Source organism: Cottoperca gobio, chromosome 5 (genome assembly GCF_900634415.1).
Source record: "Cottoperca gobio chromosome 5, fCotGob3.1, whole genome shotgun sequence".
Classification (NCBI taxonomy): Eukaryota; Metazoa; Chordata; class Actinopteri; order Perciformes; family Bovichtidae; genus Cottoperca; species Cottoperca gobio.
The window spans coordinates 1369504-1392627 of NC_041359.1; the positions used below are offsets into that span (position 1 = coordinate 1369504).

Below are 23124 nucleotides of genomic sequence, written 5' to 3' on the forward strand. Positions count from 1 at the left end.
AAAAAACATTCCAGCATCACAGTTATTTGAAACAGGTAAACACATCTACTCATATAATAGCCACTTTAAACATTATGCCTTTACCAGAAACATCTGGTGCACCTCAGACGAAGCCCTCAGCCTCTTAAAGTGTGTCCAGAGAACAAGAGACTATCTGAAACTGCACCTTCTAACAAATGAGGATTCAACATTGTTTCCTATTCCTATTCCTATGACCTTTTTCACGCTCATCTCTTGGAGTCAGGAATGGAACAGTCTTGTCAACCTGTTATGATGTGTTTATCTTAAAATGCAGAATTCAAAGGATATAATTAATGTAAAACACAGTGAACAGGCAGCTGATTGATGACAATATTCTTGGTGGCAGTGCCATTTGGTCACATTATCTACACTGACACTGATGTGCTAATGATATACTGATGTTACATGTAGCACATTCAATACAAACAACACATTTTCATTTTAAAAGTTGAACTGGGTTAATTATAAGTTTTCACATTTTATCTGTGAACTGCCACACAACTCCTTTAATCTACGTCGTGTATTCAGAGGGAACTAGATATCATCACCACAAATGCACCATAGGACAGTGCAGAACATCTGACGTGCAACTGATAGCTTTCATGAGAATGCAGGGCTCTGTCAGACGTGGGTTTTGCTGTTTACACTAACGCTGTGGAGAATTCACGCTTCCAGCTGACTCCTGCTCTCACACAGATGGGTGGCAAAGATTGAGTAAATCAAAAAGTTTCTTGTAAACATCTCAGGGCTTCAATGTACAGTGGCATCAACAGCAGCTGATAAACCAATAGAACGCCTGAAGAGTATGGAATCATATAATTCTCTCCTTTACAGAACTGTTACACAATTCATACACTAATGCAATACCATGTTTTTGTATATATAAATCATTAACAAAGACATTATTACTGCTGCAATAAGACCATAGACAGTAGTAGGCTTTAGAAAAACAGGGCATTCTATATGTTTAGAATGAGACAATGTTGTAAAGTTTGGTGCGGTAGTGATGACGCCTGTGGACACACATCAATAAGATAAAAAAAGTGCTTCTCTCTGACAACATTTTGCCATGGATGTCATTTAACTTTGGTTCAAACTGTAATAACTCTATTGATTGTGATGAAGTTTTGTACAGACATTCATGGTTCTCTGATGATGAACCCTACAGATGGTGGTGACCCCCTGGCTCCTTCATGATGGAACATTTATTACACTGTTATATTAGACTGCATTTATTTGAACTATTTAACAAATTAACTGCAAACTGAGTGTTTATTGTATTTAAGAACTTTAGATAAGAACACCTTAACGTTCAAATGGATAAGAAGCTTGTTGTGTAACAAACATTCTGTCTTGGAGTATACTGCTCCGGACGGGGGCAGCAGCAAAACTTATTTTAACCACCAAAAGAAAGGCCCACCGAAAAAAATACATAAATCAGTGGAGTAGGCTATATTTAGAAAAGGGAGGAAAGGTAAAGCGACGGAAATATTCTAAATATAGCGTACACTGAAACTGATATGGATTTTCTTAGGTGGATAAAATAGGTGCGTGCCGACTATCTATCTGTCCATCTACTGTCGGTAATACACTGACGATGGATAAGTACCTCATACAACCCCACTTCAAAACATCCAAACTATCCCTTTCACACTTGAGATACACTTGCCTTCTAAAGGTTATGTTAGAGATGAGCCTCTTCCCTCTTGCTACCGTTTTTGGCTCTACAGCATTCACTCCAGTCCAGAGTGTTTCATTACATGAGGATTCTCTATTCTGACAAGGGGGACGTGTGTGAATTGGGGGTCCTAAAGGCATGTAAGTCCCTGTTGTGACCTAGATAGAGGCGTCAAGAGAGAATATGAGGAATAAGGGCAGTATCAAAGGGCTGACAAAAAGAGTGAAGAAAAAAAGATGTGGGAAGGGGCGTTGGGTGGGGGGGCGGGCAATGGGAGGAAGGGCAGGATGGGTGGTAAGGGAGAGTGAAGAAGATTTCAGAGGAGGGATAGTCTCTTGAGTTAATGATGGAAAGATAAAACACTTCCCACCTCTCTCCCTACATCCCTCGTCATGGCAGAATCCTAGTTCTGACATTCGACGCCGCTTCCACAGCCAGGGGGCACTCTGATCCCTTTTTTGCAGCCGTTCCTATTGTCACACAGAGCTACTGGCCCAAGGTCATGCTTTTTGCACAGGCTTGAAGCCCTGCATCCCATCCAGCCCAGCATTAGTATTCAACTGGCCGATCGGCAGACCACAATGTAAGGGAATGAAGCCTTCTGTCTGCTCCACAGCCTTCTCTCATAGCTCATTTTGGCTCCTGATGAGACCATTTGTAATGGAATTGATGGAGGATATTGCTTGTTCTGTGTGTGTGTTGGCATGTGTGTGTGTGTTTGTGATCAAAAGCGTTTGTCCCTAGACAAATTAATAACTACTTTATTAAAACCTCTGCTGACATATTTTATTATAATAAGTTTTATTTAGCCAGAGTATGTATGTGCCTTTGTCAAAAAAATGTTTTAATGATGCAATTAGTGCTGATTTTGTATATGTCAAAACTGTTTGGTTCCAAAACAAGTAATTAGGTTTAGGCCCTCGTAATCAAAGTGTTGATGATGTAAAATTCACTCTATTTCTGAAATAACACATACACACACACTTCCTCCCAGTGCAGCCGAATTTGACTGTATGCTGGTCCGAAATCTTCTCATCATTATTTACAATAAATTTGACTGTGACTGTTCAAAGCAGTGTTACTGTCTAATCAGAAATGAGTCTGGACAGTGATATCTGTACATGTGGAAATGTACCAGATAATTAAAATGTGTTAAAGTTCAGTGCATCATTACAGGTAATTTAGCAGACACTCTTATCCAGATCAATTTACAGTAAACAGTCTCCCTGGAGCAGCTCAGAGTTAAGTACCTTGCTCAGGGGCACAATGGTGGCAGCCCTGGTATAGAACTCATAACCTTCTGATGTTCTGTTTGAAAGCTGTACAACTAGACCACTAGGCCATCACCACCACCACATCACAGTGATAAGGTTGAAACGTAGTCCATTAATAGATCTGGGTGAATGAAATGACATATGGCGGAGGCCGGGGCGGTGGCTGGTGTGTGTTTTCAGCTTGCAATGTATCAGCAGGGAGGAGAGGAAGAAGGAAGAAGGAAGAAGAGAAGCTACATTTAGGAATATGGAGGACTTTGTTATGTTAGTGGTTGTGTAGTTGATGCTCAGGGAAATCCTCTGGCTGATTATCAGATGGTTGGCTGATCTGGAATCTGGACTTTGATGTGACAAAATTGGTCTTTCAAGACTTTTGTATTAAAGTTTGTACTTTTAAGCCCTAAAAATCCCTAAAGCCCCAAATCAAAAGTGAGGGTCTGTTCTTTATCTGAAATGATGCAGAACCAGACCTTTAACTAAGACAGGCTAGATTATAGACAGGTCTTTATATTAGCTTTATATTTTGCTATATTTCTGCGCAAAGCCTTTTCTGATCTAGTTTACCATACCACTAGATTTGCTGTTGCAGATATTTATGCCAGCTCAGCATTTCCTCTTCTCCTTAACATAATACATCTACATACAGGACAAGTTTTGTTACATTTATTTTAATACAATATACACATGCCATATACTAGGGTTGGGGGATATAGCTGAAAACTTTATAACAATTTTCATTTCAGTTGATATTGATAAGTATTGTGTGTTTTAAAGGTGCAATGTGTAATATATATTTAATGTAATATAAAAAAATTATCATTAACATTATCAACGGAATGTGAAGAGGTAATAGTGTTGACGTTATGTGAAAGACGTCTGTGTTGTGTTGCAGAGATATCTATTGAAGTTAGCATGCTAACAGCTAGCCTCAGCCTGTCCCGTCTTGTAATATCACTTGTTCCTCTAGAGGTGATAGTGAGTCACTGTAGTCCAATGTGAGAGAACAATTAAGTAGAGCTGCACCAAGGGTTTGTTGATAACACATCCATGGTCCGTGTGCAGTTTGAGAGTTCGTTTATTGGATTAATTCCAAAGTGGCAGAAAGGAGAAAACAACTCAGTGCTCCACCAGCCCGCTGTGACTGCTGGCGCTGGGGTTTGTGCTGGCTGTATTGGACTAACTGCAGCCGCTGACTGGGGTGCAGCTCCAAGCTGCAGAGTACCGACCGCTGTTATCCTGGCAGGGTGGTCTCATGGAGGGCGAAGGTGGATATGGTCCAATAAACAATTATCAAAGCATACATGGACCATACAGCCCCCGGCTAGTGACATAAACACACAGATAGCTAACATAAACTATAAGCCAAAGTGAAACTATTAACACATTTTCTTTATCACTTTTGATGATGTGTCTATTCAGTCCAGGCCTACCATGTACAAAGTGAAAGTTATTGGGTGCTCTCTCCTCATGTTCATACTGCGGTGGCCATAAGGCTATTACAAAATCCACACTCCTTGTTCAGAGCAAATTTGTGTTCCAAAATTCATCCCAAGATTTAATCAAATTCACCAGTCAATCAGCCAAATTTAGAGGGTATCTTTGTCTTGAAAAACCTGGTGGTCTTTAGGGTGTTTGCATCTCTGGATGAGTCTACGGGTAGGGATGTGGTGGGGGAGGAGTTCCTAGAGGTTTTGCCATACAGTTTCTGCGTGTATTAGACCATTGTTTGTCAAGTTCCATTATTTTATCTCTTAACAGTGTCTCCATTCATTTAACAGAACATATAAAATATCATCATAAATATGGATATTGCAATGTAAAATTACATAAACCATGATAGATAACCTAATCCATATTACTCACCTCTATTTAGAATGACCAATAACTCTTTCAATGTATATGGCATGTGAGAGTCATATTAAATCTTATCCTTCATTAATAGCAGCACTGATTACTGTGGCGGCTGTATTGTTGCAGCATGGTCTCGCAATTATAAAAAAGTTCCCGTATAATGAAACTACATTATCAATTGTGTTTAGGGGAAAACAAGTTTCAAATTAAAAACATAATCCATTTAAAAATATGTCTGTAACTTCAATAACGCAAATAAGCATATTTACTTTTCTAAACCTAATCACGTAGTTTGATGCATTTTTTGTTTTGTTTAAATAAACGTGAACCATGTGTTTAAAACTGCAACCTTAATCGAGGAGATAACTGGTTTCCCTGCAGTTTAGCTGAATGGGAACGTTATTTTGTAAGAGACAGGGTCGATTATTGAAATGCATTTGCTTATACCACCAGTAACCATGGATATCACCAATAGTTACTAGCAATAAAATCTTAAGAATTGAAACAGGTGAGTAAGACATGTGGCTGTTGCAGGAACTAGAGTATGAAACATACCAATATTCATTATACGAAGTTCATTCATTACTGTATTCAGCCATAGCCGAGGCTGCTGCTTCATTCCAGTGTTAGAAAGGCTGTAGACAATCATAGCTGGAAGTTGAAATAAACTCCACTGAAACTAGCTTCACACATGGAATTCCTCACCGAGCCTAAAACACAGTTGTGATGAGGCACACAGGGCAGTGGACATGAAATCTGAGCTGTCTGTGAGGAAGAGCTGAAAGGATTCATTGTTCTTCTGTATCTCTGTGGAATATATGGCAGTACAAACATGGCTACCGACAGCGAAGAGTCAGAAAAAGTCTGAACAGAGCTTTTTCCTTTTATTTTTTCCTCCCAAAACCAGGCCAGGAAAGCACATCAGAGAAAGACAAATGTGTGTGTGTGTGTGTTTGTGTGTGTGTGTGTATGTGTGTGTGTGTGCTTTTAAATGCATAGTTGTATGCATGCAATTCTGCATATTAATGTCTTCCCGTTAGATATATTTTGCAAACAAATTTCAGAGCATCTTAGCACCTGAATGCAGCACAAGTTTCCAGAAATATTTACAGACATGTTTACTTTGTTATCACTGCTGTCCAGCAATGAGAGCAACAATCTCACCTCAAAGCCACATCCAACCCACCTTATTCCGAATATTAAGACCTAGTGTATGTACTATATGTACTGTGTTAGATCAGGTTAACCGCCCCACTACAACCTCCAGTCCCTCCCAGTCTCACCAGCTTGTGTTTAGCGTCGGTGAGGTGCGTCTCCTCGTAGCTGTCATCGTGGGTCGTCCAGCTGTAGGACACCAGGAAGTGGAGGATGGGCGGGTGGTAGGTGACTTCCGGACGAGCCCAGCGCACCACCAGAGCACTGACGTTCACATGCTGCACCTTCATGTTGATGGGAGCGCTGCTGCATACTGGAGACAGGAGGAAGACAGAAGGAGGGAAGATGTTAGTAAGAGTTGACTGCAACTTTGCTGGTAACTCGCAAGGAAGGACAAATGTGGAAGACACAACCAATCCAAAAGAAAACAGAATATGTGTCAATGTTGGACAGGAGAGGGTGAGAGGGAGACGCACTTCTGAAACATTCAATGAAATAAGGAACATACATATATAAGGATTCATACATGTCATAATGAATATTATTATTATTGTGCATGCTTGTTTTTCGCCTCTCTGGGAACCATCACCTTATCGTGGTGGAGAGGTTTGTGTGTCCCTATGAACCTGAGAGCTGTGTTGTCTGGAGCCTAGTGCTCCTGGTAGGGTCTCCCAAGGCAAATTGGTCTCAGGTGAGGGGCCAGACTAAGAATGGTTCAAAAACGACTTCATGAAAGAAAGGAAAAGGAAAGGAGAGACCCTGCCCGGAGGAAGCCCGGGGCCCCCGTCTGGAGCCAGGCCCAGAGGGAGGGCCCGACAGCGAGCGCCTGGTGGCCGGGTTTGCCATGGAGCCCGGTCGGGCACAGCCCGAAGAAGCTACGTGGTGCCTCCCATCCATCCATCCTGTGGGCCCATCACTCATGGGAAAAACCGCTGGGGTCGGGTGCGCTGTCACATGGGTGGCAGTGATGGTCAGGGACCTCGACGGACCAGAGCCGGGCAGCAGAGGCTGGCTCTGGGGACGTGGAACGTCACCTCTCTGTGGGGGAAGGAGCCGGAACTAGTGCGGGAGGTGGAGCGCTACCAGTTGGATCTGGTGGGGCTTACCTCCACGCACAGTCTTGGCTCTGGAACCGTACTCCTGGATAGGGGTTGGACTCTATTCTTCTCCGGAGTTGCCCAAGGTGTGAGGCGTCGGGCCGGGGAGGGGATACTCACTAGCCCCCGGCTGAGCACCGCTATGTTGGAGTTTATCCCGGTGGACGAGAGGGTCGCCTCCCTACGCCTTCGGGTTATGGGGGGGAAAACTCTTTGTGCTTTGTGCCTATGCCCCAAACCGCAGTTCTGAGTATTCGGCCTTCTTGGAGACCCTGAATGGAGCCCTGCAGGGGGCTCCAGTAGGGGACTCCGTAGTCTTGCTGGGAGACTTCAATGCACACGTGGGAAACGATGGAGACACCTGGAGAGGCGTGATTGGGAGGAAGGGCCTCCCTGATCTAAACCCGAACGGTCGTTTGTTATTGGACTTCTGTGCTAGCCATGGAATGGCCATAACAAACACCATGTTCGAACATAAGGATGCTCATAAGTGCACGTGGTACCAGAGCACCCTAGGCCAAAGGTCAATGATCGATTTCGTAATCGTATCATCTGACCTGAGGCCGCATGTTTTGGACACTCGGGTGAAGAGAGGGGCGGAGCTGTCGACTGATCACCATCTGGTGGTGAGTTGGATCAAGGGGTGGGGGAAGACTCTGGACAGACCTGGTAAACCCAAACGGGTAGTGCGGGTGAACTGGGAACGTCTGGAGGAAGCCCCTGTCCTGGGGATCTTTAACTCACACCTCCGGCGGAGCTTTTCAGCCATCCCTGTGGAGGTTGGGGGCATTGAACCTGAGTGGGCGATGTTCAAAACCTCTATTGCTGAAGCTGCAGTGATGAGCTGTGGTCTCAAGGTCTTAGGTGCCTCAAGGGGCGGTAACCCTCGAACACCGTGGTGGACCCCGGTGGTCAGGGAAGCCGTCCGACTGAAGAAGGAGTCCTTCCGGGTTATGTTATCCGGGAGGACTCCGGAAACAGTTGCAGGGTATCGAAGGACTAGAAGGGCGGCAGCTTCTGCCGTGTCAGAGGCAAAGCAGCGGGTGTGGGAGAAGTTCGGAGAAGGACTTTCACCAAGGTGCTTCTGGAAAACCATCCGGCACCTCAGGAGGGGGAAGCGAGGAACCATCCAAGCTGTGTACAGCAAGGGTGGGACCCTGCTGACTTCAACTGAGAAGGTTATCGGCCGGTAGTCGAACCTCTGATTGAAGAGGAACAATGCGGATTCCGTCCTGGTCGTGGAACAACGGACCAACTCTTCACTCTCGCAAGGATCCTGGAGGGGGCTTGGGAGTACGCCCATCCGGTCTACATGTGTTTTGTGGATCTGGAGAAGGCGTATGACCGGGTCCCCTGGGTGATACTGTGGGAGGTGCTGCGGGAGTATGGGGTGAGGGGGTCACTTTTGAGGGCCATCCAATCCCTGTACGCCCAAAGCGAGAGTTGTGTCCGGATACTCGGCAGTAAGTCGGACTCGTTTCCAGTGAATGTTGGCCTCCGCCAGGGCTGCGCTTTATCACCAATCCTGTTCGTGATTTTCATGGATAGGATATCGAGGCGTAGTCGTGGAGGAGAGGGGTTGCAGTTCGGTGACCTGAGGATCTCATCGCTGCTCTTTGCAGATAATATGGTCCTTATGGCATCATCCGTCTGTGACCTTCAACAGTCACTGGATCGGTTCGCAGCCGAGTGTGCAGCGGTTGGGATGAGGATCAGCACCTCCAAATCTGAGGCCATGGCTCTCAGCAGGAAACCGGTGGATTGCCTACTCCGGGTAGGGAATGAGCCATTACCCCAAGTGAAGGAGTTCAAGTACCTCGGGGTCTTGTTTGCGAGTGAGGGGACAATGGAGCGAGAGATTGGCCGGAGAATCGGAGCAGCGGGGGCGGTATTACAGTCACTTTACCGCACCGTTGTGACGAAAAGAGAGCTGAGCCAGAAGGCAAAGCTCTCAATCTACCGGTCGATCTTCGTTCCTACCCTCACCTATGGTCATGAAGGCTGGGTCATGACCGAAAGAACGAGATCACGGGTACAAGCGGCCGAAATGGGTTTTCTCAGACGGGTGGCTGGCGTCTCCCTTAGAGATCCGTGAGAGACTCGGAGTAGAGCCGCTGCTCCTTTACGTTGAAAGGAGCCAGTTGAGGTGGTTCGGGCATCTAGTAAGGATGCCACCTGGGCGCCTCCCTAGGGAGGTGTTCCAGGCACGTCCAGCTGGGAGGAGACCCCGGGGAAGACCCAGGACTCGGTGGAGAGATTATATCTCCTCTCTGGCCTGGGAACGCCTCAGGATCCCCCAGTCGGAGCTGGAGGATGTGGCCCGGAGAAGGGAAGATTGGGGTTCCTTACTGGAGCTGCTGCCCCCGCGACCCGATCCCGGATAAGCGGTAGACGATGGATGGATGGATGCTTGTTTTTCGATGCAGAGAGATAGACACAGAGACAGAGACAGAGACAGAGACTGAGAGAGAGAGAGGAGAGAGAGAGAGAGAGAGAGAGAGAGAGAGAGAGAGAGAGAGAGAGAGAGAGAGAGGGAGAGAGGAGAGAGAGAGGAGAGAGAGAGAGAGAGAGAGAGAGGGAGAGAGGGAGAGAGGAGAGAGAGAGAGAGGATAGAGAGAGGAGAGAGAGAGAGAGAGAGAGAGAGAGAGAGAGTGATATGTGAGCATGTGTTGTATTCAAGATGTGTTATAAACATTGCTGTGAGACACTCTGAGTCATCCACACACACACACACACACACACACACACACACACACACACACACACACAAGCTAATTTTGTCTAAAGAGTCCAATAACACATACATTCATATATAGTCGCCTTCAGGCTAAATGCATCCAACTGCTCTGTTTTCAAATATCTGGCAGTGGCAGATATGAAGGGAAGCACATAAACATGTGTGTTGTAGCATGAATTTAACAATACACACTCTTGCATACCAACCCTCCGTTTATTCTGATAGGGCCAGCTCTGCACTGGCTGCTAATGACCACTAGATGTCTCTTTTTGACCAGTGAGATTTCTGATCATATGGGACACTATGGAGTAATTGATTTGAGGTATTGAAACAAATACGGAAAGAGGTTAAAAGAAGACGCTCCCCCTGTATAAGTTGTCCATGGCTTCTTGTTTTTCTGATCTGCTTACGTTTTAATTTGCTGTGGATGCCACTCATGCAAACTTTATCTGATTCTTAAATGTGTCATACATGTCCACAGACTCATTTAATCAGGATATCAACATGGTGCACTCACCCCTATGCTGCTCTGGAGGTATTTTCATTAACACAAATGCTGTTTTCCTTCGTTAAGCATTTCCAACTTTGCTTCCATTTTGCAATTGGTGTTAAGATAACAGTGAAACTTGACACTTTCTTTGCAGATATTTCACATGAAAAGGGCATCATCCCTGGTGAGCTGCTGATGTGACACTTCTGCAGGAAGTATTCTGTTCAGTTCTCAAAAACAAGGCAAACTAGGAGAGACGAGGATTAAATATAGAATGAAAACAGTTCCAGTGTTACAAAGGCACCTGAAGAAGCAGAGTTGTGTGTATGACTCTGTTGAACTGATGGAATTAGAGCTGTAGAAATATCTACTATAATATATATTACATTTTACATGTACGCTATAAGAGTAAAGGCAATTTCACCCTCTCAATGTTTTACTACTGGCTCTTTTTGATGCTGGCTGGCCACACTAGCATTAGTTGAATAGGCCAGCTTGTATATGAGAATGTACAGTACTATTCTTATTTGTATGAGCATTTGGCAGTAGACTTGTATATGGCCAAATGTATGTGAACTTCCCTTGTTTTGCTCTGAGGCTGTTTTTCATGATTTAGACTCGGCCTCAATTCCACTGAAGGGAAATCTTAATGCTACAGTATACACTGATAGTTCAGACAACCTAAAGGTTACCGAAGGCCCTTTTCAAACTCACGTCCATGAAGAAATGGTTTTCCCAGCTTGCTGAGGAAGAACTTGAAAAGTCTGCACAGAGCCCTGACCTCAACCCCATCCAATACTTTTGGGATGAACTGGAATGCCAACTGTGAGTCAGGCCTTATTACTCAATATTAGTGTTTGACCTCATGAATGCTCTGGTGGCAATAGAAGCAAATCCCTGCATGTTCCAAAGTCTGGTGGACGTTCTTTCGAACAAGAGAGGAGGTCGGTATAGCAGCAGAGGAATGGAATGACAAGTTTTTATCAGATACTGGTGGAATGTCCACATACTTTGGGCAGCATATCTGAAGTGTAGCTGTGTTAAGCAGCAATTCATTACACTACTCACTGATGGAAAAGAGGGAGTAGCATATTACCATTGAACAATGCACATAATGATTATTCCAAACACTCTATCATATTATGCAAATGAATAAGGTAATTCGATGATGAACATGGCTTGATTGAGAATAGGGCTCACGTGCCTAGTGGAACCAAATTGATTAGCTTGCTCATAAAGAGCTGCAGTGGAGTTTTTCTATTCATAACCTGCAGTCAAGCCCCATGTGGCTTAGCATTACTAAAGCCATTAGTCACACACACACAAAAGCACACACAATCACAAAGTAGAACACACACATGCAGATACACAGACATCATTTGGAAGTCAAGCAGTGAATGACCTCTATGCAGGGAAAAACTTATTTAACAGATTATATCAACCTGGGCCCAGACGTCCATGCATATGTGTGTGTTTGTGTGTGTGTGTGTGTGTGTGTGTGTGTGTGTGTGTGTGTGTGTGTGTGTCTACAGTCACTAAGTGAATTTAAGTTTAAAAATAGGCTAAATAAGCCACTGAGCGTACATAATAACTTTCCTAGACAAAAAGCTGCTAATCCTTTTTTTTTGTAAAAAACATTTCAATAATATGATGATACTGCAGATTACATTGACTGGATGACCCTCAAATAAGTTGTGGGTCATGCTATTGTCAACGTATCCTTATAAAAAGGTTCATATGATATCTTACGAAAAAATGATTTGGTTATTTTTTGTGCATTTTCCCACCAATGTCCAACAACTGAATGTCACTACAGTGCAGAACGTGTGGAGGCAACACAACTACTCGGTTAGGTTACTGAGGTGGCATTACTTACATCTGTGTCACGCAGGACACACACAGTGGTCTCTTTTAGCTTTGTAGCTCTTTATACTACGTCACGTGTTTTGGCTCTTGATTGATTGAATTCAGATTGATAATGTGGGTGGTGTGGTATACATACTAACAGTGTATGAGAACAGCCTGCATGCTTTCTCCCAGGTATAGGTCCCTTTAAAAGAACAGAGCCATTGTTAATGTTATTGTTAATGCACCTACGCTTTTGCTGATATGACAAGTTATTTGTCCATCATGAGAAAGGTCTATTGGGCCTGACTAACTGATTTTCCCTGTGTGTAACACAACTGGAAGGGCTTTGTAGCCCAGTGTGGCTGGCAGGGTGATGAAGAGACCCTCTTACAGCTTTCATCAAAGATAAGCGGGCCATCACACACACACACACACACACACACACACACACACACACACACACACACACACACACACACACACACACAGGGGAGAGGTCTGGATGGCAGTGAGTGATGGAGAGTATAGGGCCCAATCACACAGAACCGAACATGGGTAGAGGGGGTGTCTGACACAGGTAAAACCCACACAGGACATCTCTCTCTCTCTCTCTCTCTCTCTCTCTCTCTCTCTCTCTCTCTCTCTCCCTCTCTCTCCCTCTCTCTCTCTCTCTCTCTCTCTCTCTCCCTCTCTCTCTCTCTCTCTCTATCATAAGTCTGTGAGAGGCCATTTGGAGGAGGAAAGGACGTCTTTGGCCCTGCAGCATGTTGACCACAGTTGATCGATGACTGGGTGTTGATTGTGGGTCGGTCTGCGGGGCTTTGCACTTGGAAGGATTTGGTGGGAAGTCACGATACTATACAGGCCTCACTGCTATTAGACATGCACCAATAGGGTCTGTAATAAAGGGGCTGGTGCCAAATCCTTCTTTCCACTGTTATTAGTTGTATATAGATAAATGTGTATGCAGTTCATGAGCAGCCAAAACCCGTAGTAGAGTTAAAGCACAGTTGGGAAGGACTTGTTTGCCACTTTCAATTTATTTTTATTCTTCAGTTCCCTGAGGTGCCCTTAAGCAGTACACAACAACTCCAACTGTAAGTGCTAATATTAAGCACCGTGCAAGGCAGTCATCCGTTAAAGAAGATGGTAAGGAAGTAAAACAGGGAAGAAAGACAGCCTGCTTCAAACTGTGTGTAACAGTGTTGTGTCTCCAGATATGAACATTTAGTGATTAACATTTAGTAATAATAAAAACATGTGTAATATTGGACTTGAAAATAAAAGTCAGGTTGTAGGAATACAAGTTTCTTATATGTATAACAAGGAGCTCCATGCTGCTGTATGGGAAGTTTTTATCTATTCACTGTCCAACTAATGTGAGTGCTGTGCATCTCCAACACTGTTATTGTTTTATAACAGGCAACCCCTCACGCATGAAGGACTGTTAATTAAGTAGCATTTAGACTGGCACTTACATCGCTCACTTGCTACTTGCATATTGTAGCACTTATATATATTGTGATATTATGCAGGGATCTGATTGAGCTGGTGGACATTTGAACCTTTACCTAAATCAAAATAGACACAAAGTGTGCAGAGAGGTGGAAAATAAGTACATTCAGATTGCACTTTAGTGTCAATGTTATACTTCATACCTAAATTACATGTGAATATTTGTTTGATATTAATTTGGCTATAAGGTTTCAAGGCATGAAGCAAACTACAGCCTTTTTGGAAATACACTTTTTGACTTTCTTGCTCAAAGAAGAGTACACAAATTATTTGGGGATTGTGTGCTACTGGTTTTTGTATAGATTAAACCATAACTTAAACAAGTTATAACATGTTAACTAGTGAGCTTTATAAAATGCGGTTACGTGGACTTTTGACGGAGCGGAGGAAGGTCTCTTCCTGTTTCCTGTCTTCATGCTAAGCTAAGCTAACCGGCTGCTGGCTGCAGCTTCTAAAGATACCATTAAGATATGGTACTTCCCAAATGTTTAAACATATTCCTTTAATTACTTATTCAATCCTGAGTACCATGCATTTGATTTGATTATAGTGTCGAGCAGAGGAGATACTAAACTATCTTATACGCCGATGTGCCATTTTGACTGGACTTTTCAGAAGAAATGTACAGTACGTATGTATGTATGCTTGGAATCTGAACAATCCTATTAAATAGAATAGAATGGAAAGGTTCTCTCAGTTTCTACAACCATATGCACAGTGCAGAGGGAACAGGCTTAGAAGAACATGTAATGCTTACTGTTGCATCCCTTCTCATGAAAGTATACAAGTAAGTGCAAGCATATTATATATATATATATATATATATATATATATATATATATATATATACATGTGTGTGTGAGTGTGTGAATGGTGATCCCTACTGACGAGCTGATGTGCACCTTGTATGGAGCCTCTGACTCTGTGTGAATGTGTGTGAATGGGTGAATGCTGACATGTGTTGTAAAGTGCTTTGAGTGATCACAAAGATTATAAAGTGCTGTATAAAAGCAGTACAATTACCATTTACCATATTATAAAGTTCATCTTTAATTATTAGCAATGTTTTTTGACATTTTGTGTAAGATCATTAAACTTGTGCTCCCTCTTCGCTTATTTTGGCTCCATTACAAGTTGTGCAACAGGACTTACACAATGTATGATGATGTAGCTGACTTGACTAATTTCAATATTTCAATGCCAGCGCTTAAAATACTTGAACATTTCAAAAAGGCCTACTTGTGGAATATGTCAACAATTCATAACAGTCCTTATCTGACAACCTCTCAGAGACATGTCATTAGATGTGCATGTAAGTTATTAAAAGTGTGTGTTTCTATTATAATTGAATGAATGCATTCTCACAATGTCAGAGTGCCCTTACAGTGGATTACAGATGTGGTTCTCATATATTGTATGTTTTTATTTCTCCCTGCTCATGTACTAGAAAGCTCCACAGTCAATAATTAAAGAACTTGAGAAGAGAAAGGTCATCTTTGCTTTCAAGTTTTTCATCATTTTTGCAAAAAAATATCTTTTTAGAGTCAAGTGTAAGAACATTTTTCAGAAGTAAGCAAAGACGCTGTAGGAGCAGAAATGAAAAGTCAAGAAGACCTAATGTACGAAATGCCTTCGCTCTCTTTTGTCAGCCTTGGAGTTCTGCTTTGCTTGTTGTTTTTTTGCACCTTGATCTTGCCTTTGACTGAACGTTTATATCTATTTTTAAAGGAAGGGACACAAAGTGTGGGAGTATGTTAGTTTGCTGTCTGACCCAGAGTCAAATGAAAAGATCAATATCCATGCAATCCTGGCCGGTACTGTTATAGGTCCAGGACATGTTTAGCCTTACTCTGCAACAAAAGTGGAAACATAGGGAAACCACTATTCTTACTCAGGAACATCCTAAAACTGTCTTATTATAGAAGGCTGAAGTGAAACTAGAACTTCAGGGTTCTTTTCAAATACTGTAAGAAAATCTCCTTGCAAATCAATTTAGTAATAATCCAGATTAAAAAGATTAAAATTCAGCCTTGAACATAATTTACTCACATCATGTATATAGATAAGGCTTGTCTAATATTGTTGTTCATTTGATATTATGCTGTACAACCTCGGTGGGTTTAAAGAGTTTAAAGCTAGTGCAGACATGTCATCAACTGAGGGTGAACAAGGTTTATCTGACAAATTGGACACATTTGAGGTCTATGTCTCAAACGGCTTTAAAGTTAACAGGGTCTATCTGCATCACTAATTTATGCAGATTTTGTATATATTTGCTGAGTCAGTGAGATCTACAAAGGTCTATCTCCACATGTTCAAGCATAGTTTTAGTATCACAAAGGTCTATCTGCTGACCAATAGCAGGGCGGGAAATGAATCACGTGATCATTTTAAGCACAGGAATAACTTATTCAAAACGTTTTGCTGCCAACTGTTTTATATGTAATCTAGTAGATAGTAGTTCAAGTTAAGATTATTAGTAGTTTAATAAAAAGTCTTAAAAATTCAGATTTATTAGCAAATATAATTTTCACTTTTAAGTTTCCTGCCACGTGGAACTTGTGTAAACATTTGTGGAGCTTAAAATGAAGCTAAGTTGCATAAAATACAGTTGAGTGTTACATTTTCAATTTTCAGGTGGGGAAATGTTAGATAGACTTGGGACTCTGGGTTTCGAACAATTTTGGAACCACAAAGGTCTATCTGCAAAATTAGTTTAGTTTCTACCGATAATAGGCACTGAATTGGGCCAAATAGTCTTCATTTCATTACCTAGTGTGTAGCATGTGATATGCCAAAATTGGTTGGAATTGGTTTTATAGTGTCCACGTTATGAACTGTTGAATTTTCAAATGCGTTTTTCTCAAAACTCGTCAAAGTGCAGATAGACCTTGTTCACCCTCAGTTGACGATGTCTGTAACACCGCCAGGACAGGGAGGTAGATATTTCACTTAAACAGTTGGGGAACGGGAATTATAATAAAGCTATCATGGAAACCAACGGTTGAGCTGTACTCTGCACACTGCCAAGTTGGAAATAAATGATGGGAGCTGTAGTCCTTTGTTTGTTAACACGCACAATCAATTGTTTCCATAATAAAGGGAAATATATATACTGTAGTAGATTTCTTTATGTCACAATATGGGCAGTACATCCCAGAAGCATGATCTGTTTTTTCAGAGTCAGTTCTTCAGTATGTTACGATAGGTTACCCACAAAACAAAGTTTTCTCTATACTGGACACACAGAGATTAAACTCACATTGGTTACTCATTTGCCTCAGAATACAAGACGAGTATGTTTCCCAAAATGTTGTGCTGTTGTTATAATAACAGCACAACACAATTCCTCTCTTTAAATGCATCTGTCACTCTGTCTCACTAATCGTGAGGCTGCCAGTCATTCAGAGACACAAAAGTAAATGAACCATCATTGCTGATGAGAAGCAATCACTAGCAGAAGGAGGGTGTTCAGGCTGAGCCTCAATACAATGGGATACATTAGCACAGGGAGGGGGACTGCAAAGAAAATGAGTCATGCGATTCAGCTGCTTCTATATAGGTTTTTGTGCAGACTTCCATTTTACAACAGAACCAGTGTATTGTATGTTGTGAGGTGGGGGAGTAAAGAGGGTGTACAGGCCAGGTGAACACTCACATACATGCACAGAGTTCCATCCTTAGCCCACTCAGCTATGTTTTAACAGCTCTAATTGTCCTCTTTGCTTTTTCCCTAGCTGTCCTTCCTCCTCCTCTGCCTCTTCTGCATTTCCTCTGCCAGCCTTATGGATCTGCTTACAGCAAACATGTCCCACTGCAGCGCTCAAGGACATACTGCAAGAGTATGCAGCACACTGTGCCAGAACAATACTTCACATATACAGTACATGGTGTGTGTGTGTGTGTGTGTGTGTGTACTTCGAGGTGATGCACCACTCTCCTGGTCGACCATATGGAAGTGTGTATGAGGGAAGGGAGGGGACAAATCCTGCTAGGACAGTTGACACAGCGCAGATGCTAGGCCGCACATGAACACTTACAAATACACAGAGAAACACGTGCACACTCACACACATGCATGCGTTCACACACACACACACTCACACACACACACACACACACACACACACACACACACACACACACACACACACACAATGTGTGGTGTTGTTCGAGTGGTAATGAGGCAGGAGTTTGAAGACGGCTGGTGTGCCTCCCACTGCCTTATGCTAGGGGAGTTACCCAGCTCGCTGGTGAAATGACAGAGAGCTAGCCCAGACCCCACACACACACACACACACACACACACACACACACGCACGCACACACGCACACATGCACACACAAGGAGAAGACAATTAGTTTCCTCCTATGAGCAACACTGAATATCCCTCATTTATTAACATTAAGAAATGTCACTATCCAGGAAAAATGTGAAAATATTTTAGCAGTTTAGAAAGAAAAGAGGGGAAACTTTAATGATGCTATATAGATCAGTGAGTAGAAAAAGAGATAGCACAAAGAGAGTGTCTTAGTGGATGAAGTTAAACATATTTTCACATTGAAATATGATAGGAATAAAATGAACAATGTGCAGTCTTAAAACCAGTAATATAATATGCATGATTGTGACACATACAGATTGTGTTTAACCTTGATGTGAATGTTCCTTCTTTTAGAACTCAAAATATCAAATAAATCTAATAAATAAATACATTTCAAATTATGGACATACAATGTATCTTATATTTCCTTAAACATTTTCATTATGATCATGAAATAATGAAATAATGAAATAATGAAATAATGAAATAATGAAATAATGAAATAATGAAATAATGAAATAATGAAATCATGAAATAATGAAATAATGAAATGAAATGGCTTTCTTTTGTCTTTTATCTTTTTTTAATTCAAATTGTGCTTTGTTTTAATCACAACTGAACCCCTTTCATCCTTTGAACATGCCATCGGCTGAACTTTTACAATCAATTTTAAAAGGAACTGACCAAACATGTTTGACAAGGAAAATATCTAAGTACAATTGTGAAGGATTTAGGTTAGTTTTAGTGCAGTTTTACACTATTTTGTTAGGGTTACAGAAGCTCTTCTTTGACCCAACACTTTGATCTTTATTATAATAAACATTTATGATCCTAATGATAAATTGAACCTTAAAGTCTCAGCGGCAATACCTTTGGAAGCCTCCGTGCCATACGGCCCGCTGCTGCTGCTGCTGTCAGTCAGGTCAGGCAGCCAGGCGTCTTTGACTGCTGACTTGAAGATGTGGCGGTTGTCCAATCTCTGGATGGGCCTAAAGTTGCTGCGCAGATACTCCACTGATTTAACATGGTCCTGTTGCTCTGTGGTAAAGATTGAGTAGAAAGCTTCCAGCTGGTGCGGGAAGAGCGAGCATGGCAGAGATAGGAATGGAGAGAGAAGAGAAAACACAAGAGCAGTCAGAGCCACGCACAACTCACATCCTGTGGTGATTTTTAGATGGTAGAGTTTTGCATCCATTATACAGCAGTGAGAAACACTTTTACTCACTCCAAAACATACATTATGAGAATGCAATGCAGACATCTAATTGAAATAAAGTTTGAGACAAGATTAAACATTAATGATCCCCATGAGGAAACTAGGTCACTGCTGCAGCAAAGCAAAGGCTTTGCATAAAAAGATAGATCTCAGGAGAATATTTGAAACACATGAACAATATTCCCAACATTTGAAGAACATATTAAATAATGTATGAAATTATACAACAATACAAAAATATGAATAAATACTAAATACAGTGAAAAATATAATTTGGACACTTCTTAAATAGTATAAACAACATAAAAAAAATGATTCCAAGCTACACATAAAATAATATTTATCCAGCAGCATTAAGGATTCAAAATGTTGATAGTCTCATTCTCTTTCTTGCCAGGACTCAAGTGGATGGATACCAATTTCATATATGCAGGTCAAGTGTGGAGTGAGAGCCAGGAGGTTGTTAGCTTAGCTTAGCATGGAGACTGGAAGCGGGTGAAAACAGCTAGCTTGCTGTCTCCAAAGTTATCTGTAAACAGTCAAATGTAAAAATGACAATTTGTGGTTTAAGGGGGAGTTAACTATGTTCTGGATGAACGTCTCCAGGAAGTCACTGCTCCTTGCTTTTGTTAAGATATCGTTTTTACATTTCTAGTTGTGTATGGACTAAACAAATTATATACATAAAAGCAGAAGACAAAACAAACAAAACAACTTAAAGAGAGGTTAAAACCAGGTTCATCAGAATGTCCAAAGCCAAAGCCTCAGTATGTCATTGGAGGGAATGACATACGGATATAACAAAGATACAGACACGAAGAGGCAGTCATATTAACTGGTGAAGAAACACAATACAAATACTACAATATATAAAATATGGATTTTTGCATATTCAGATCATTCAGAACATCTAATAAGCTGCTTCCAAAATAAGTCACATTTCTAGGCTTTAAACCAGATAATTAAATCACAGGAAAGAGGAACAATCATTTTCCTGATCGAGACCTGAGGGTGAAGTGGCCCTGAGGATTTTGATCCAAAAGGTCTCTCACCAGAGGAGATGTTTAAATCTGTCAACTGGCAACCATCCAGCCACCTTCCATCCCCAGACCTGTTACTTCAAAAACATGAACTTTCAGTGAGTGTGGGTCCTTGTGGCCTGCATCTCTGAAGTGCCGTCCCAGAGGATAATTGCGTTTTTTTGAGTTCTGATTGCATATTCATGCACTGCCAGTCTGTCTTTCAGGCTGTGTTGTCTGTGGCTGACATAAAGCCTCCACAGGAAAGGAACACTCCAAATGCCACTACAAATAGTGTTGGAGTTGTCCAAGTCCTTGAAATAGTCATTGTTGTAATAAGCACATTAAAATAAAGAGTTGTAACAAGTAATCAAGTATCAAGTTGTCATATTATTTGCAGAAACTGCGTCTGAAAGAGCCCATGCCAAAGTAATCAAAAAAGCTTGGCCCATCAGCAGTCTAGATCTAATAAATATAGTTGCCAACTCATGCTAGACACATGATGATTGGTGAATCAGAAATATCCAAAGAACTCTAACGCTAATTCTGGGGGCCACCTGCGGCCCAAAGCTACTTCACGTGCAGCTAAAACGAACGGATTCGCTAACACAACTGGCTCAACCCCCAAAACATAGCCAAATCAAGCACATCAAGATGTATGGGCCAAAGCCGTTTTACATTTGACGGCTTGATTTGGCTGAATACTTGGTTGTGTTTGTTAGACTAGGAAGTACCTTTGGAGGGATGTGGCTTTAAGAAGAAGAAATGTGTATACTGCAGTAGCTGTGATTGGTGAAACTTAGTATCTGACACAGTGAAACGGTTCCCAAAGTTGTTTTAATATGAATTTGGCTGCCATGTTTTCAAGCTGTGAACATTTTGTACTGCTTTGGGTTGATGTTGAAGTTGGCCTCTTCCTGCATGTTGCCATTTGTCAAATGCGTGCTGGGTGGCAAGACGTGCAACCAGACATGGATTTGCACTGTGTGACTGAAGTGTCATCTTTCTCTCTGTGTTGGCAGATGGATACTCTGTACAATGTGTTTGGAAGCAATGCACACAGACAAACAGCTTGTGTGCAAGAGAGTGTTGGAAGCGGGAGGGGGTGTTGAGTGGCAGATTTAGTTTCAGGAAGGTAAATGTCTCATTGAGGGGATGTCCAAGGACAGCAAATTCCTGTGACTTTCTTTGTGCTGTACAACAATCAGGTGCTCGGAAATCAAAAACAGAAGCTAAACCACAACAAAATCAGGCGTGAATGACTTTTGAAGGGACTTAAAAAGTGACTCCGTGCCTTCTCCTTCAACCTAATGTAACCATTCTTGTGGAAAACTCTTCTCCACCAGTTCACCAAACAACTTTACAAGAAAGAAAGAACCACAGACCAAATCAGAAAAATAACATTTATTAAAGTAAAAAAAGCCTTTAGAAAAAAACCTCACATCTAAAAGTGTTGAATAAAAAATAAATGTATTTTAATCTATTAGTTACTTTCCTCAGCAATTGCAGTTTAGTGTAGTAGAAGCCTTTTACTCTGATTCAAATATTGTTTGGAATGCTCTGGGGACCATGAATATGCATACCAAATGTTATGGCAATGTGGACAGTAAGTGTTGAAATATCTTGCTGAAACAAAGCGTGATGTCTGCCCACAATCATCCTTGTTCTTCAGCCCCATCTTTTCTGAGGGGAAAATAACAGCAGACGAGGAAGTCAGCCAGTGTTTTTTCATGAGCAGAATGTGATTGCCGCAAATCCAAATCCCAAACCCCCCAAGCTACAGCAAAACAAATGTAAAATGCCCATAAAACATCAGCCTTCCAGCTTTGTTGACCAGCTTTAGGGGTGACTTTCTGAAATGATGAAAGTAAAATCTGAGCGTCAAAGCAAAGGATTAATAAGAACAAGCCACGTCTGATTCCACTGTTTACCAAACCGTAGTAAACCCTTAGGGTTTAGACTGGACAAAGACTGAAGATGGAGGTAACGCTGCACAACTGCAAGAATAAACACAGAAGCTAGCACAGCTCTTTAGCCTTCTCCTTTGTGTTAGGTTTTCAGTGATTTCTAGGAGTATATTTGTTGTGAACTGTTGATTATCTTTTGGTTCAGCCCGTTTTCCCTTCTTCAGGTAGAAGGTCTCATCATGCCTTTGGAAAGCTTTGGAAACGCTTGCTTTCTTTGAAGGGGGTGAGGCTGTCCATTGACCAGGGTTCAGTTTTGGTTCCAATACAGCTAATGCATTGATATATCAAGAGAACTGGATATTCTTGTCAAAGATGGAGTCCCAAGCTTTCCGATGAAACAAGTTAATTTAGTGCATGCTCCTAAAAAGGCTTTCAGGTCTTTTTAGGCTTCTGTTTTTTGGGCCCATGGAGCATGCACATTAAAGCCCTTTTCGGGCTGTGCTGGCTCACTTCCTGCTGATTCCCTGCACGCAAAAATGTATTGATTTTTAGTCATTCTTTTGCAATAGTTGAAGATTTAAAAACTGATGTAGTGCCGTGTGCTGTTCCTGTAGGGATTGTACTACCTGAACAACTCTTGCTACATTCTAATATCGGTCATTACATAATTTGTTTTTCACACGAGGTCAGGGTAAGAGTCAACATTACATTGATGAAAGCGGTAAGACTGAACCAGCCAGCAAATTTGTGAGCCAGATTTTTGCAACTGAGGTGAACTGCAACCTTACATATAGTAACACTTGATCCATTGTTATCATACATACAGCACTAAGTTCAGCTTTAAGGTTAGAGGAAGTCCTAACATAATGACTGTCAGAGACTGTAAGTAATGCCTGTTCAAGTTCTAAGAAGTTTGCTAAACCAAACTCTGTTCTCCTCAAATTGTAAAAATCATCAGTGCCTCCAAATGTGTGTGCGTGTGAGATTAAGA

General features: G+C 41.9%; 1 protein-coding gene across 2 annotated transcripts in view; it reads right to left on the bottom strand.

Moving 5' to 3' along the window:
* Positions 1–23124, bottom strand: part of LOC115008088 (receptor-type tyrosine-protein phosphatase gamma-like) — a 377770-nt gene that overhangs the window by 46179 nt on the left and 308467 nt on the right. For both annotated transcript variants that reach the window (XM_029431375.1, XM_029431374.1), the window contains exons 8-9: positions 18862–19060; positions 6108–6292 (exon numbers count right to left, since the gene is read on the bottom strand). In XM_029431375.1, coding sequence (XP_029287235.1) covers positions 6108–6292; positions 18862–19060 — 384 coding nt within the window. The remainder of the gene's footprint in view (positions 1–6107; positions 6293–18861; positions 19061–23124) is intronic.